Source organism: Trachinotus anak, unplaced genomic scaffold (genome assembly GCF_046630095.1).
Source record: "Trachinotus anak isolate AG129_WGS33_773 ecotype Australia unplaced genomic scaffold, CSIRO_AGI_Tana_v1 ptg000016l, whole genome shotgun sequence".
Lineage (NCBI taxonomy): Eukaryota > Metazoa > Chordata > Actinopteri > Carangiformes > Carangidae > Trachinotus > Trachinotus anak.
Window position 1 is genome coordinate 20,883,406 of NW_027273867.1, and position 13,455 is coordinate 20,896,860.

General features: G+C 41.2%; 1 protein-coding gene and 1 long non-coding RNA gene across 4 annotated transcripts in view; one reads left to right on the forward strand and one right to left on the reverse strand.

Moving 5' to 3' along the window:
- The window catches only part of pleca (plectin a), a 102,826-nt gene that overhangs the window by 1,751 nt on the left and 87,620 nt on the right, over positions 1-13,455 (forward strand). For 2 of the 3 annotated variants that reach the window (XM_071500105.1, XM_071500106.1), the window contains exons 3-4: positions 1,527-1,700; positions 7,872-8,085. In XM_071500105.1, the coding sequence (XP_071356206.1) occupies positions 1,527-1,700; positions 7,872-8,085 (388 nt within the window). Of the gene's footprint in view, positions 1-1,526; positions 1,701-3,960; positions 4,089-7,871; positions 8,086-13,455 lie in introns of those variants that run through there. The other variant, XM_071500107.1, reaches the window with a different exon arrangement.
- On the reverse strand, positions 1,542-6,831 carry LOC139633966 (uncharacterized). The gene is made up of 3 exons (XR_011693871.1): positions 6,748-6,831; positions 5,571-5,800; positions 1,542-1,674 (listed from the first exon to the last, which is right to left on the reverse strand). It is a non-coding gene; the product is annotated as an uncharacterized lncRNA (long non-coding RNA).

The following is a 13,455-nucleotide window of genomic DNA, read 5'->3' on the forward strand; positions in this document are numbered from 1 at the left end:
TCTGATGTTGTGTCTCAGTAAGTAAGAGGAAGTGATGCATTTAATGTTTCCAGCATGAGCAACAGTGATTCTTTATAAACACAAGAGGAACTGGCGTTAACTGAAGCAGAAAACAAAGAACATTGTCCTTTCTCCAACACTTAGTCAATTGAAATCTTTGCAATTACAGTTTTTTTCTTAACTGACCAATGAAGCTGCAGACAATATGCAACATCTACAGCTTACAAGTCATAGGCTCCAATATCAATGCAACACACCTATGTGATGGCACCTCTTCAGCTTTAGCCCCTCCTCCTGTTCCATCTAGTGTCCCTGCAGAGGATGTTCTTTGTATCATTGCTATATAATCTATGTAATATCACTGCTGAGCAGCTGCAGCTTTATCTTATGTCACTTCCATTACTAAGTGTCCTACAAGTGGGCTGGTGTTTTCCTGTGAGATCTGTAACTGTCCTGGCCTTGCTCTGTGTGTTTTGGCACAGTCAGTATGAGTGTTGCTACACAGCAGAGAAGCACTGTGCAGTTATTGTCAGTGATAAGTCGGAGAGACTCTCTGAAATGGCTCCATGAGTGGAGCCCTTTGTCTGTTTGGCACTAACATCCCAACAAAGGTCCATTCCCTTCTGCAGCAGGCCGGGACGGACAAAGAGACATGTGAGGAACAGAGCTACACACACCCACCAACATAATGCAGTGGCCTTAAGTTATCAGGCTGTTTGGAAATCATAACCATACAGTAAATCTACTAGTGATAAACACTAACTATAAGCGTGCGTCCTCTCAGTGAATGGGCAGGTGTGTTAGGGATCAACAGAGGGTCAGGGAACTGCGATAAGAGGCTGTGAGAAGGAGTCCATGAATATTCCCACCGTGATCTGCGTCGGCTGGTGGTTCAGAGGTTACAGCAGAGCCTTACGTCTTCATGTGTCACTGCTCGTGCACAATGTGAATGATTTCATGATGACTGCATGTGATTTTCAGCTGAATGAAAGAGAGGCTTGTGCATTTTTTGACAATGAGAACGTCACTCATGCATTCCTTTAGTTTTAATTCACAGAACATGACGGACTTTACAGGAAAACATTGCACGCCTCGAACCTCTTAACTGCTGATTACTGCATGATCAGATGCAACAGAACTTCATTCATTGTAAAGGAAAAGACTGATAGTTCATGGCTCCTCCTCCTACCTGCTGACACATGACTCACTAGTCATAATCAATAAATAAGGAAGCTTTTCCTAATTGTGAGATCTCTGATTAGAGAGTGAATTTTCCTCACAGCAAATTTCGAAAAAGGACCTGAATGTGGAATAACAGCTGCACCTGGATCAGGTGGATGTTACTGTTACTGTTATTCTGGCTTTTAAACCTCATGTAAACTCACCACTCAAACATTAACTAATGAAGAAATCTGTATGTCAGAAAGGCAGCTGCTTACACGTGATCAAATGTTTGGGACAACGTTGCTTTGATTATATCAGGTAAACAAAAATGTGAAATACTCAAAGGCAGCCTGTCATTTCAGAGGAAGAAAAAGCCCAAGGAGAAGCCAGCTGCTTCTGTCCAGTCAGAGGAAGCGGTGGTGAAGGAGTCTGTGGCCCTTGGACCGGAGCCTCCGTCATGTCCAGCGGTGAGGAAGAGGAAGAGACGACCTCTGAAAGGCGGGATGGAAACTGTGAGAGCAGTGAGAACACAGGAGGTGAGGAATATTTCTCCACTGAGCGTCATTAAAAAAAAAAAGGTTGTGTTTCCTACATTTCAGCACCAGTTTCTCTGCTTTGTTTGCTTTAATAAGTCAGTTGTTAGATCTTTAAAATATTTCAGGGACCATTTCAAACAAAACACCACAGTAATGCTCTCTGTTGTCACTTAGGAGCAACACAAACACAAAGTTTTACAGTCTTACTGCTGTTTTTTCAGGGACTATTATTTAGATTTGAGCTGTTTGTTCATTATGAACCAATGCATGCTGAGTTTTACACTTTTAGTTCAGTTAACAGGGAAAATATTGCTTTTTAATTTGCCAAATATTGTATTTTGTTTATTTACTGTGGCTACGATAGCAGCGGACCAATGTTGACTTTTGTCCAGGTGGAAAGAAATATAGTTCAAATGTGCTTCTTCTCATTATAGGTCTACTTATTATAATTCTAATTATTATATGTTACATACATACTAAATGTGTTACTTTGGCAAAACAAAATGTTTTTTGGGCAACGCTTCAGCAATCGCAGTATATTTTTTCTACATAGTTCTGTTAAATTAACTTTAAATACCTTTTATCACAATTAAAATATTTTAGATTTAATTTACAATAACCACTTGATGTGGAATTTAAGATACACTGTGAATATATCTCAAGCATCCTATAAATGTTTTCCCTGGACACTTTCAGCTGGATTTCAGCTCATTAGTCGGACCACACGACATTTCCCTGCTCCCTCTCGGCTCGTTTAGTGGTGACAGTCTTGTTATTCAAAAGGTTTTAAAAGTCGGTGGTTTCTCTCACTCCATCTTTCTCATTCTGTTTTTCCAACACCCACAGTTCTTGTAGGGGGCCTACAACTTATTTCCAGCATTCCTTATTCGGCAACAGTGACTTGAAGTTGAACACTTTTGACTGGAGTGTTGTTTGCCCACTGACTGGGTTCATATACTGTTCATACAAAAATGACTTATGATTATTACCACAGCCATTAAACATGTCTGAACTGACCTGGAGCCACCTTCACCTTCCTCAGCGCTCCTCCTCCTCCTCTCTCTCTTGGTTCCATGAAGCACTTGGTTGATCAGATTAAACCCTGAGCACAATAGCTACAGAGCTGGCAGAGACACCGGCATTCAGGACTCATGGCACGCATCGTTTATGAACACAAGAGTGGGCTCAGTGTTGGACTGAGCCAATACTACACCCCCCCAGCCCCCCCCGACTCCTCCGTGCCCATTGATTCATTCTCCATGTGGGAGACTAATAATGTAGTAGGACCACACAAACAAGCAATCCATCATTCATGGTGTTGTGATTATGTAAAGGCTCAGCACGACAGTTTTTAATTTGACTCAGTACAACCGTTTGGAGCAAAGACAAAACTGAAAATGTGAAACAGAATAAACAAGTCGCAAGGTGAGAGGAGACTAAACGGAAGAGATTTCCTGCTTAGTCGCGGTTCATTTGCATTTTTTATGGCATCAAAGTGTAAAGTGCAGGCAGAGGTCAGGTGGGAGGGAAACATTGGACCGCCACTAACAGCCCCCTCTCATACTGCTGTTTCTACCTAATTCTACATTTAAAGGTCACAGCAATGACTGAATGTTTATATGATTATTAATCACTTCAGCTACTTTTTTGTGCATTTATTCAAATTATAGACATCATAATGACAGTATATTTAAACCTAATGAAAAAAAAAAACTCAACAAGGTCCAGTTACATTTTGTTTCCAGAGCTTTCAGCCACATTTCATGGCCTTTTTCTGAATCTGGAGCTGCTCAGTTTTCATGGACACTGTTTAGCTGCCAACACTTTTTAAGTCAATGTATGAAACTGGAATTGTGAGTTCATTGAAAACCAGCCGACAAAATTGTTGTTGTTGTTGACAGTTTAGATCTACATTAAATCACCAAACTCAGTGTGCAGGGTGTAACCTGGCGTGCGAAGAAGCCCCTGCTTCCGCACGCTGCAGTCAGCCTGACCTGAGATCAGTTTTCACATGCGCACCGAGCAGACCCGCGCTCTCTTCTCCATCCTGAAGCGAGTCTGCCGTTCAGCGACACCTTGGTAGCAGCGAGGCTTGCAGGCTGCAGCCTGAGGGCGCAGATTCCTCCTCTCGGCTCGCCTCGCAGCCCGGATCAGTCCAGGTCTGACCGGATCCACATCCCACAGCCACGGTACCGCAGGACGCAGGCGCGACTGCCGCTGCGGATGAGGAGGAGGAGGAGGAGGAGGAGGAGGAGGATGAGGATGATGGCTCTCTAAGTTTGAGCGGCTCTAAATGAGAAGAATCCGCGGACGGTGCAGCTGCAGCAAACGGATTTTTGCGATTGTTTACCTGGAACCAAACCAGCAGTGATCCTGGATATTTCTGGCGTGAGTAAACCAAGAATGCACATTATTTATAATTCCTGTTTTGCCGCATCGCCGACGCTGTTAGTCACATGATTTAATGTCATTTTTAAAAGCTGCAGATTAAAAATAAGGTGACCTACCAATAGCCTGTGAGAACATGCGAAGGTGTGTGCATCATCCTAACCTGTCATGCAGCAGGTGCATCCGGGCCTGTCCTCACTGCGGCTCAGGTTCGATCCTGACCAGGTGTTGGTGATGCGACGCAGCGAGGAGCCTGAATGTTTTCATTTTATTTTTTTTATTTTTTATCCTTGGGAGGGATCCAGACTTGACAACTTTCTCTGTCAGCTGATGGACAACGGATCCAGTCCTAATGAGGTCCATCAGCTGTTCACAGTTTGGAGGGGGTGAGACAGAGAGGAGAGTCTCTGTCCGTCAGCTGGAGTGATTCAGACACTGTCAGTCTATTCATACCAGCACACACCACTTAACTTTCTTCCATTTCCAAGTCCGGAGAGCTTCAGGAGCGTGCTCTCTAATGCCCTCCAGGGTTGCCTGGTAACTACGGATCACCCTGATGCTTTCAGCCTGCTTGGATGACGGCCATTCAAGAAAGCAATGCCCCTCTGAATAGTAATAGTTTAGAGACAGGAGTGCAGAGGTGATGATGTCAGTGGAGATGTTTACTATGTGTATGAACAGTCTCAGGAGTGAACGCAGCAGATGCCTTCACTGCCATACCGTCAGCACACAGTAGTCCTGAAGAGATCAGTGCTCTGCAGTACAGTAATAATTAATTCAGAGAGATGATGATGAGCCTGAGAGATCAAAAAGGCACACACACTTTCACACCGACGACTAGAGGATTTAGTACATTGAGGCTATACAAGTAGGATTCATATGCGTAGAGCTTTCAGTGGCAATCTTAAGGTCTCTCCCTCTGAGGAGGGCTATTTTAGAAGCTATGAATTTTTTACATGACTCCCTTATTGTATGGGGCTCTAACCTTTTAAACAGCTCAGCCTGCACTGGCCTTCAGTATTTATACTGCATCTTTTTTTGTACATGAAAGTCTGAATACTAGAAGCCAACATGAATCCAAACACCAGTAATTGGTTGGCCGGACAAATAGTGGCCAAATGCCCACAGTTCCATTTAGATCAATCAATGAACTGCCACAGGAAAGCATAGTGTGTTACTGCTCTACTTTCAGAGGTAAACACTGCTATTAGGTTGTCTATGACATATTGAGGCATGGCATGATCAGCTGATCTCAAACTAACAAAACACAAGTTTTCCTTTGTGTCATTATGTGCAGATGTTCAGTTTCACACTCCCTTTAATCCTGAGGAAGCCTTGTGCACCCTGCAGTAATGACTGAGCTCTCTGAATTAGATAAAGGTTTAATTATTAAGAAATAAAATAGGCCTACAGTGTTGCAGCACTGTAGTCGTAACAGCAAACAGCAACAACTGGAAAAATAGGATTCAGCCAAATTATAACCTGAATGTGAAGCTGATCCCCTGTCGACATTACTCTTGGGACTTTAGTCCTGCCTGCTGCTGTCCAATCAGAGAGGCTGTGGCGGGTGCAAGCAGCACCCCTGTGGACAGCATCCTGAGAGCTGGATGGTGACTCAACAGAAAAGGAAGCTGGCAGCGTGGTGACGTTGTTAAGTGCATCAGCAGCACCTGCGTTGCTCCTCCCAGCAGCTCCCTGAATGAGTCAGGCCTCTAGGATTTTGGTGAAAAATACATTTTGTTCAGACAGCAGCCAGAGCACTGAGCAGCAACACTGAGCTTTTGTCCTAATTGCTGCACAGGTCTAAATATAGATTCCCCAACATATGGCCAGGCAATCATTCAACGTTATCATTTATCAGTGGAGACTAATTACATTCATTGCACTGTGCTTAAGTACAGTTTTACAAGTGTGTATGAGTGGTGCTTGACCTTTTTAGCTCATGATCCCTCATATAAAAGCAAGTGTTGTGGCCTCTTGTCTTGTCTTGACTAGTTCCTCCAAAGAGATGTTTTCCCTCTAAACTTCTCAGACGGTTTCACTGAAGTAATTATAATTGTTAAGTAATTGTTTCTCCTTTCCTCTCCATTAATTTCCTCCATTAATCATCTCACGACCCCATAGCCTCATCTTGTGACCCTTTGCACTGGCCTGAGCAACTAGGTGGAGAACCACTGGACTAGTGGGTGTGCAGTAACTTGTCTAGTAACGTTATAGTAATCTTCTTATACAGTATGCCCGATCCCACAGAACAAAGCTGGCTCATATACAGCGTGATTGTCAGATGTTACTTCCACATCTGGGCCAATTCTGGTGCACACACAGAAAATCTTGTGGATGTAAAACAATAATCTGCCCAGATGTGGAAGCATATTGGGGCAGACTCAGATCCAGTTTCATTTTGCATCTGGGATACTATTTCCAGTAGTATAAGAGATTACAATTTAAAATTCAGTAATTACTGTTTCAATCAGTAATTAGTAATTGATTAGTTTTCAAGTAATTTACACAACGCTGGTGTCAACACCTTTTGATTTTTAGGATAATCCTGCTCTTTGTCAGCTTTTATTTTTAAACTACTGGAATTTATTTTGCAGTCTCATATTTTTGGTCATCACTATACTTCCATACATTAGAGGACGTTGAGGACGCTGCTGACCTTGTTTGTCGCCTCAGGTGGAGGTGTTGTACAGGTGGTCCAGTTGTTTTCTTCTGACTGATGCTAACATTAGCTATAGCCTACGACAAGCTAACGACCCAAAATGGAGTTTTCCGTCCGGCGGCCAAGAAATAAGTTGTTACAGAAAATCATGCTAGAAGACGATGAGTCCGCAAAGACCTAGTTAAAGTTGACCAACTGTCAGAAAAATACTTTTTTCGTGGTCCCAAAACCCTTTCTGAAGCTAGACCAGAGAGTTGAGCAACATGGGAAATGGAGTCAACAGCTGTATTAGCTTTTATGTTGATTCTTTCTGACGTTATAAAGTGTAACGCTAGCTAGCTATTTACGATTTACCAAACCTTTGTCATGTTTACAGTTTTATAAATTCTATTTTCCTGTTATTGACTTATTTGTATGCCCCTAGTATTGGTTTATAGTCGTACATTACCTCATGTATTGGTGTAGCTGCTGTTCTACTGTGATGATATATCAATGCAATAAAACCATAAGTAGGTTAATTGATTAGTCAGTCCATTACAAATTAATCTGCAACTATTTTAATAATTATTTTATTGTTTCTGTCATTTTTTGCTGGTTCCAGCTTCTCAAATGTGAGGAATTAATGCTTCAATTAAACATTTGGGTCGATTTTGATTGTTGTTTGGTCAAAATCAGAATCTGAAGATCTCAGTTGGGGCTCTCAGAAATTACAAGGATTTGGTGGCCCTTGCAACTAGCTAATATCTGGTGGTTGTGGTTAGAGCATCAGTAATTAATCTGTTATTCAGTTGGCAGAAAAATAATCAGCGACTGATAACCAATTGGTCGGTTTGCTATTTTTCTGTTTAATACAATTGTAAGATGAATCTCTGGTTTTTGAGTGTTGGTTTGATAAAACAAGACATTTAAAATGTGAACTTGGAATCTGAGAAACTGGGATGAAGAATTAATCAGTAAAAAGAGAAAATAATTAATTAGTTATAGCCTTAGTTGCATCTTCATTATATAGTAACCAATACAGAGTAGTTTCAAGAAATAACAGAAACTATCTATAATTTCTTCTTTGCTTTTGGTTTGTGACATTATGTAAATTCACATTTTCTACTCATGATGTCATCCAGACAATGCAGGAGGTGAAGGACAAAACCAAGCGGAGGCCTCTGGTCAGGGCTGCATCAGAGGAGAGCTCCAGCGATGTGAGTTCGATAAGCTGCTCTCCGTCCCCCGGAGACACGCTGCCCTGGAACCTGCCCAAACACCATCGCATCAAGAGATCCAAGTCGGCCTCTGGAGATGTGCTGGACCCAGCAGAGAGGGCCGTCATCCGCATCGCAGGTACGAAGTTCACACAGAAAGAAAATGAAGGTGGAACTGACAGAGATGGTCTTTCTGGGTTCTGCCTGCTCTTTTTCTTTGTGTCCCTGTTGAAGTGCTCGTTTGCAAACTCGGTTGTAACGCCGCTACTAACACTGGCCGTTGATGCTGCTGCTCATGTAGCATTTCATCAGGAAGCTCTCCTGTCAACAGTGAATCATTCCGCTTTGGGATGGCTTTTGTGAACATTTGTAAATGTGATAATTTTGTTTGATCTGTGGTTGTTGTTGTGGTTTCTGGCATTTTTTTGAGTTTATTCATCATCCACTTACTTAGCTGAAGATTAGTTGCATATGCTACTATGCATTATGAGTCAGTGTCTTGGCTCTGTTGTGTGTTTATGTTCTCTGCAAAATCATTAAAATAACGACCTGCTGGCTGTTTTATTATCATCCCACAGACCTGATACCTTGGTGTTTGCTTGCTAATCATTTGTGCTCTTATACTTTTATGCTATTTATTTGCCTGTGTGACCTATGTTTTCTTTGGTTGTTGTTTGGCATGTGTGTTATGATGTTCTCCTGGTTATGGTGATTGTTATGAGTATTATGGGCAAAACTGGTTGTTGCTGTTGATTTGTGGGTCTGGCTGTGGACACATTGATGGGCTCATTTCATTCAAGGGTGTAAACATGATTATTGTCTTGTGCCCTTTCATATAAGTAATATGTCTTCTGTTACACACACATTTCCTCAGTGCACTTTAAATTCAGCTAAGCATTAGTGTAACATTTACTCAACTTTAATGGGTTTATGTGGCAGCATGTTTACTATTCTTCATATCATAATTACATCTGAACTGTTGAGGCCCTGTTCTGTGGTTCACATGCTGCCGCAGTCAGCTGCTCTCACTGCCAACCTTAAAATTATGATCATCTGCTGCTTCTTAACAACAGAATCTATAAGAAGCTATATTCTGCTTCAAGAAATACTTGTGTTCAAAAAACCCTTCACTTCCATTTTGTTTCAGAAGAAACGTCTAGATGTATTGTTTCAAATTTGCATAGGCACTATACAGTGCCTGAGAGGCTCTTGTAGGCAGTTGAAAGAGATGCATTGTGCGATGATATCATTAGCACCTCTCATTATGTTGATTCATGTCTCCTGGGGGGGTTCAAACTGTGAGGAGTGTCTGTTCATCCACTAGAGAGCTTCTCCAGGTTCTCCTCCACCGCCGTTAGCTCTCCGAACCCAGGGAGGGCTCAGATGATGCGACCCACGCTGGCTCAGCACTTTCTGTGGCGTTGAGTTCAGATTGTCTCTTCGGACCACAAACAGCAACACGACCTCATCTTCCCCCTGCCCCTCCCTGGTCGTCTCGGATATTGATTTGGTGGGGTGGGGTACTGCAGTAGTGTTGTGTGACAGGGTGCTATTGTCTCTGCACACACTACAGCAGCAAGACTGTATGACTCCAAGCACTTAGAGCTAAAATTTGGGAGACAGTGGGATAAAGTCAGGTTGATTTATTTATGGGAATATTTTCAATTAAATGTCTTCCTAATGACTTCCTCTGTGTTACTCTGCTGCTTCTAGACCTGAACAGATGCCAACGTCTGATCACATATATTAGATAAAGGCGACTGTATCAGTGTTGTCTCTTTGGCCTGCTGCCATAATAGCCCTGGCCTGATTCATTAGCCTTATGAGACGCATACAAGTCTCGATCTGCAGGTTTATCTCACAAGAAATGGAGACAGGACCATTTGTTATCAAGCTGTTGACAATTTGAGAGGCAGGCGGTGTCGACTTACACTAAATAACATGTCACTAAGACTGTGTCAAGGTTTCTGGAGCTGTCTAACACGCAAGTTGATCAGATAACTGCAACTCTTGACTGTTGCTCTGTTGACGTCAGTGCAGAGCGATGGTGATAAGCACAATAAAGTGCTTCTGGAAATCAAGACACAGTCATAGGTTTGAATGCGCAGGTCAGTAGAACTGTAAAGAAGAGAGGAGTGAATGATACAGGTACATTGTGTCACATGTTGTCATCGCCATGGCTCATAACAGACAGCAGGGAGCGATGATCTGTGAATTATTGAATCCATGAGGTGCTTTAGAGCTAGGCAAACATAAAATCATGAAGCCTTTATTGACTGGGATTTAAGTACTTTTCCCACCAAAAATAAAACTGAAAATGCACAAAGATTAAGTTTCATTGTTTCCATTGCTAAACCAGTTAACCTGATACTCCAGCAAGAAGTTTGAAATGATACGTCCTCTCTATGTCTCTGAGGTCACTCTGTCCAGAGAGAAAAACAAAAATAAAAATATCCCCATCATGCTGTGGCTGTTAGTTTCTATGGTGTGGTTGTGACTTTGTAGATACCAGTTGCAATTCAAAGTCATTAGATGTAAGACAACCAGGCAACTGACTTGATGTTATTCAGGTACTGGGATGTTTGTTTTCAGACCAAAAATGGACTAGAATGTAGTTTGTTTTTCCTCATCCTATTGTCCAGCATTAGAATGTCTGTAAACTTGTTAAAGAATAGCTTAATGCTATTCCACCTGATTTATGGAGCCTTTTTGTAATACAGTATCTCACAAACCTTTTCATCTTTTAGTTTGGAGTCTTACCTTTTCCTGGTTTGCGTCTGGTCGAGATGGTGAAAGGTGTTTGAAGGGCTGCACTCTGTTTTGTTATGTAACCCTTCAGGTCTGTGATGTGTGACGTCCTTCATTTATTTTTTCCAGTTCCTGTTATGACTGACGTCTGAAACATATACATATCTTTTCTACAGAAAATAGACTGTTGACTGCATAGGTATCAAGGAGATGATTAGTTGGGTACAGCTGTGCAGGTCATCATCTGTCCTACAGTGTTAGAAGCATCAGTAAGTATTTATTGGCAGAGTTCTGGTATAGTGATGGTATGTACACAGTAGTACCCACAAAGACTGGTGGGTTTTTGATCTGTGGTTAGTTTCTAAATACACAAAACAAAATCAGCTTTTGTTTTACACTATTTTTTAAGGTTCTGAACTAATAATCTGTCACCCTGTTTCTTGGAGTGAAACTCTGACTCATGCTGCTTCATGCTTCACAGTGTGGGAGAGGAGCACAGTGTTATTGCAGTACCAGTGAATCTTTCCACATTTGATCCAGGAACATTGCTGAAGGCTGTTTAACTTCACCAAACACTGAACAATTTAAGTATTTTCTGTTTCGTTAACTGAGACGGTTCTTCTTTCATGTCATTGTGGTAACTATGAGGTTGGTCTTGTTCTTCTCCTGAATTAGATATCAACATTTTTCTCTTTAAGTTTTTCCCTCCATATTTTAAACTGGTTCTTTTAATTTGAATATAAATTGTACAGAAAGGTGTCATACATAAGGGTTTAAAGTTCAGGCTATAGTCGCTGAGTTCGTGCTGCTTTCAGGGAACATTTAAGTTAAAACATATCACAGATTCCAATCAATTATTCAGCACTGCTTTCAGCGTAGGACTTTGTGCAATTTTTGTCTGAACATTGAATTGTAGATCCATTATTGATTTAGCATTTTACAGTCTTCACTGTGGCTGCTTGCATCAGCAGTTTTATTACTGTGGAGGATATCTTTGGGACCCCGAGGTGCCAGTAGAGCAAAGTTTTGTTTTTCCCTTCATGCAACTTTCACTCGAGAAGTTCCTGTCACTTTGAGGTGTTTCCACATTATAAAGATCGCCTGAGTGTTTCCATTGATAACAGATAAGAGGTGTCCCATCCAGCTACTGGTTCATGTCAGTGATTCAGGTCAGAGGAGTTGGTGCAGTATACATGCTGGACACTAGAGGACAGCATCCAAAGATGAAGTGCAGTGGAGCGTGTCTGGATCCCTCTGACTCACTGATCCTCCACTGATTATAATGTTTCTGCCTTTTGTGTATTTTCATTCATGGCTCATTCATATGACTATTCTGAAGTTTTTTTTTCTGTATGCAGACCCCTACAAAACAATATTAAGCCTGCATAAAAAAGAAAAACAGAAAAGCATGAGTTATCACGGTCATTGGCCAAACAAGGTTGTAAATGTCCTTACTGAGTTAAGGAAAACACTTAACTTGTTACATTTGTCTGTTATCTGAAACAATTATGCAAGGCTAATTTGGTAGACTTTGTAAAATGTATTACCACTTTGTTTCTGTGTTCCATGTTGTTCCATACAACCGAGATGCTTCCCGTGTCTAAGTTACAAGACATAATTAGTTAAATGACATAAAGTTATATGACACATTTTCTTTTCAATTTAATTTGTAAACTGAATTAATCAGAATTTAAAAACTCTTGTTTTCAGGTGGATTTGATTCATTTTCTCTTTTTGCATTTTTATTTCCTTTATTGAATTTCGGGCTATTAGTTACTGCCCTGCCTGTTTTATTTCTTTGGCCATTATTCTTTTCTCTATTACCTTATTTTACTTCTATTTAAAATGATTTTTTTTATAGCGGCATAGAAGCTCCACAAAAAACTGCCTCGTCATGACGGCAGTTGAAGCCAAAATGAGTCTTTTCATGGATTTAATTGGTGTAGAGGTTAAAAAGACTAAAGAATGTAACGCTGCTAACGTTCTGTCTGTCAGTGAGCATAATAAGTGTAATTACTGACACTGGCACAGTAATGCTTTGCTGTCTTGTAGGAAAAATAATGTGATTACACTAATATATAACTCTGGAACACATTGTCCCTGCACTGGCTGTATTTCAGCCTCTACTTAGTATTCAGGCTGCACACCTCTAAGTGAGTAACCAGGCAAAGTCTTACAAACACAAATCAGTGACTACACAAAAAACAGTCAATGAATAGTGAGGGGGAGGTTTTATCCTTCCTTAGATGTGGTGTTGTTTTCCTTTTATTTTAGCTGAGAACATAAATTAGTGACCGGGCTGTGGCACAGAGTCTTTAGTTCGGTGATGTGTGGGTGGGCTGGTTGGCAGCGCAGTCTGTCGCCAGGGCTGAAGCCAAACGAGCAAACACACAGACAAAAGTGAGACTTTACCTCTGAGAGACACCATCCGGTGGCCAGCAATGAGAAAACACTGGGATGTTTTTTTTTAATGTCGATACTGTAGCATAGAGAGAGAGAGTCAAAAATCTTGTCCATAAATTTAAAAGAGTTTAAACTACAATTCATCAATGATGAAGAATGAATTATGAACGTTATCATTATGTGATGATAATGACTTAATCAGACTACCTGCTCTGTTGTACCAAATCATGTGTTACCTTTTTGCAGGTTGACTGTTTGCTTTGTTCCCAAAGATGAGTGATTGATCCTTATAAATACAAAATCATTATATGCAACCAAATCAAGATTTAAGTCATAATTGTGCATTTTCCCTTGGAGC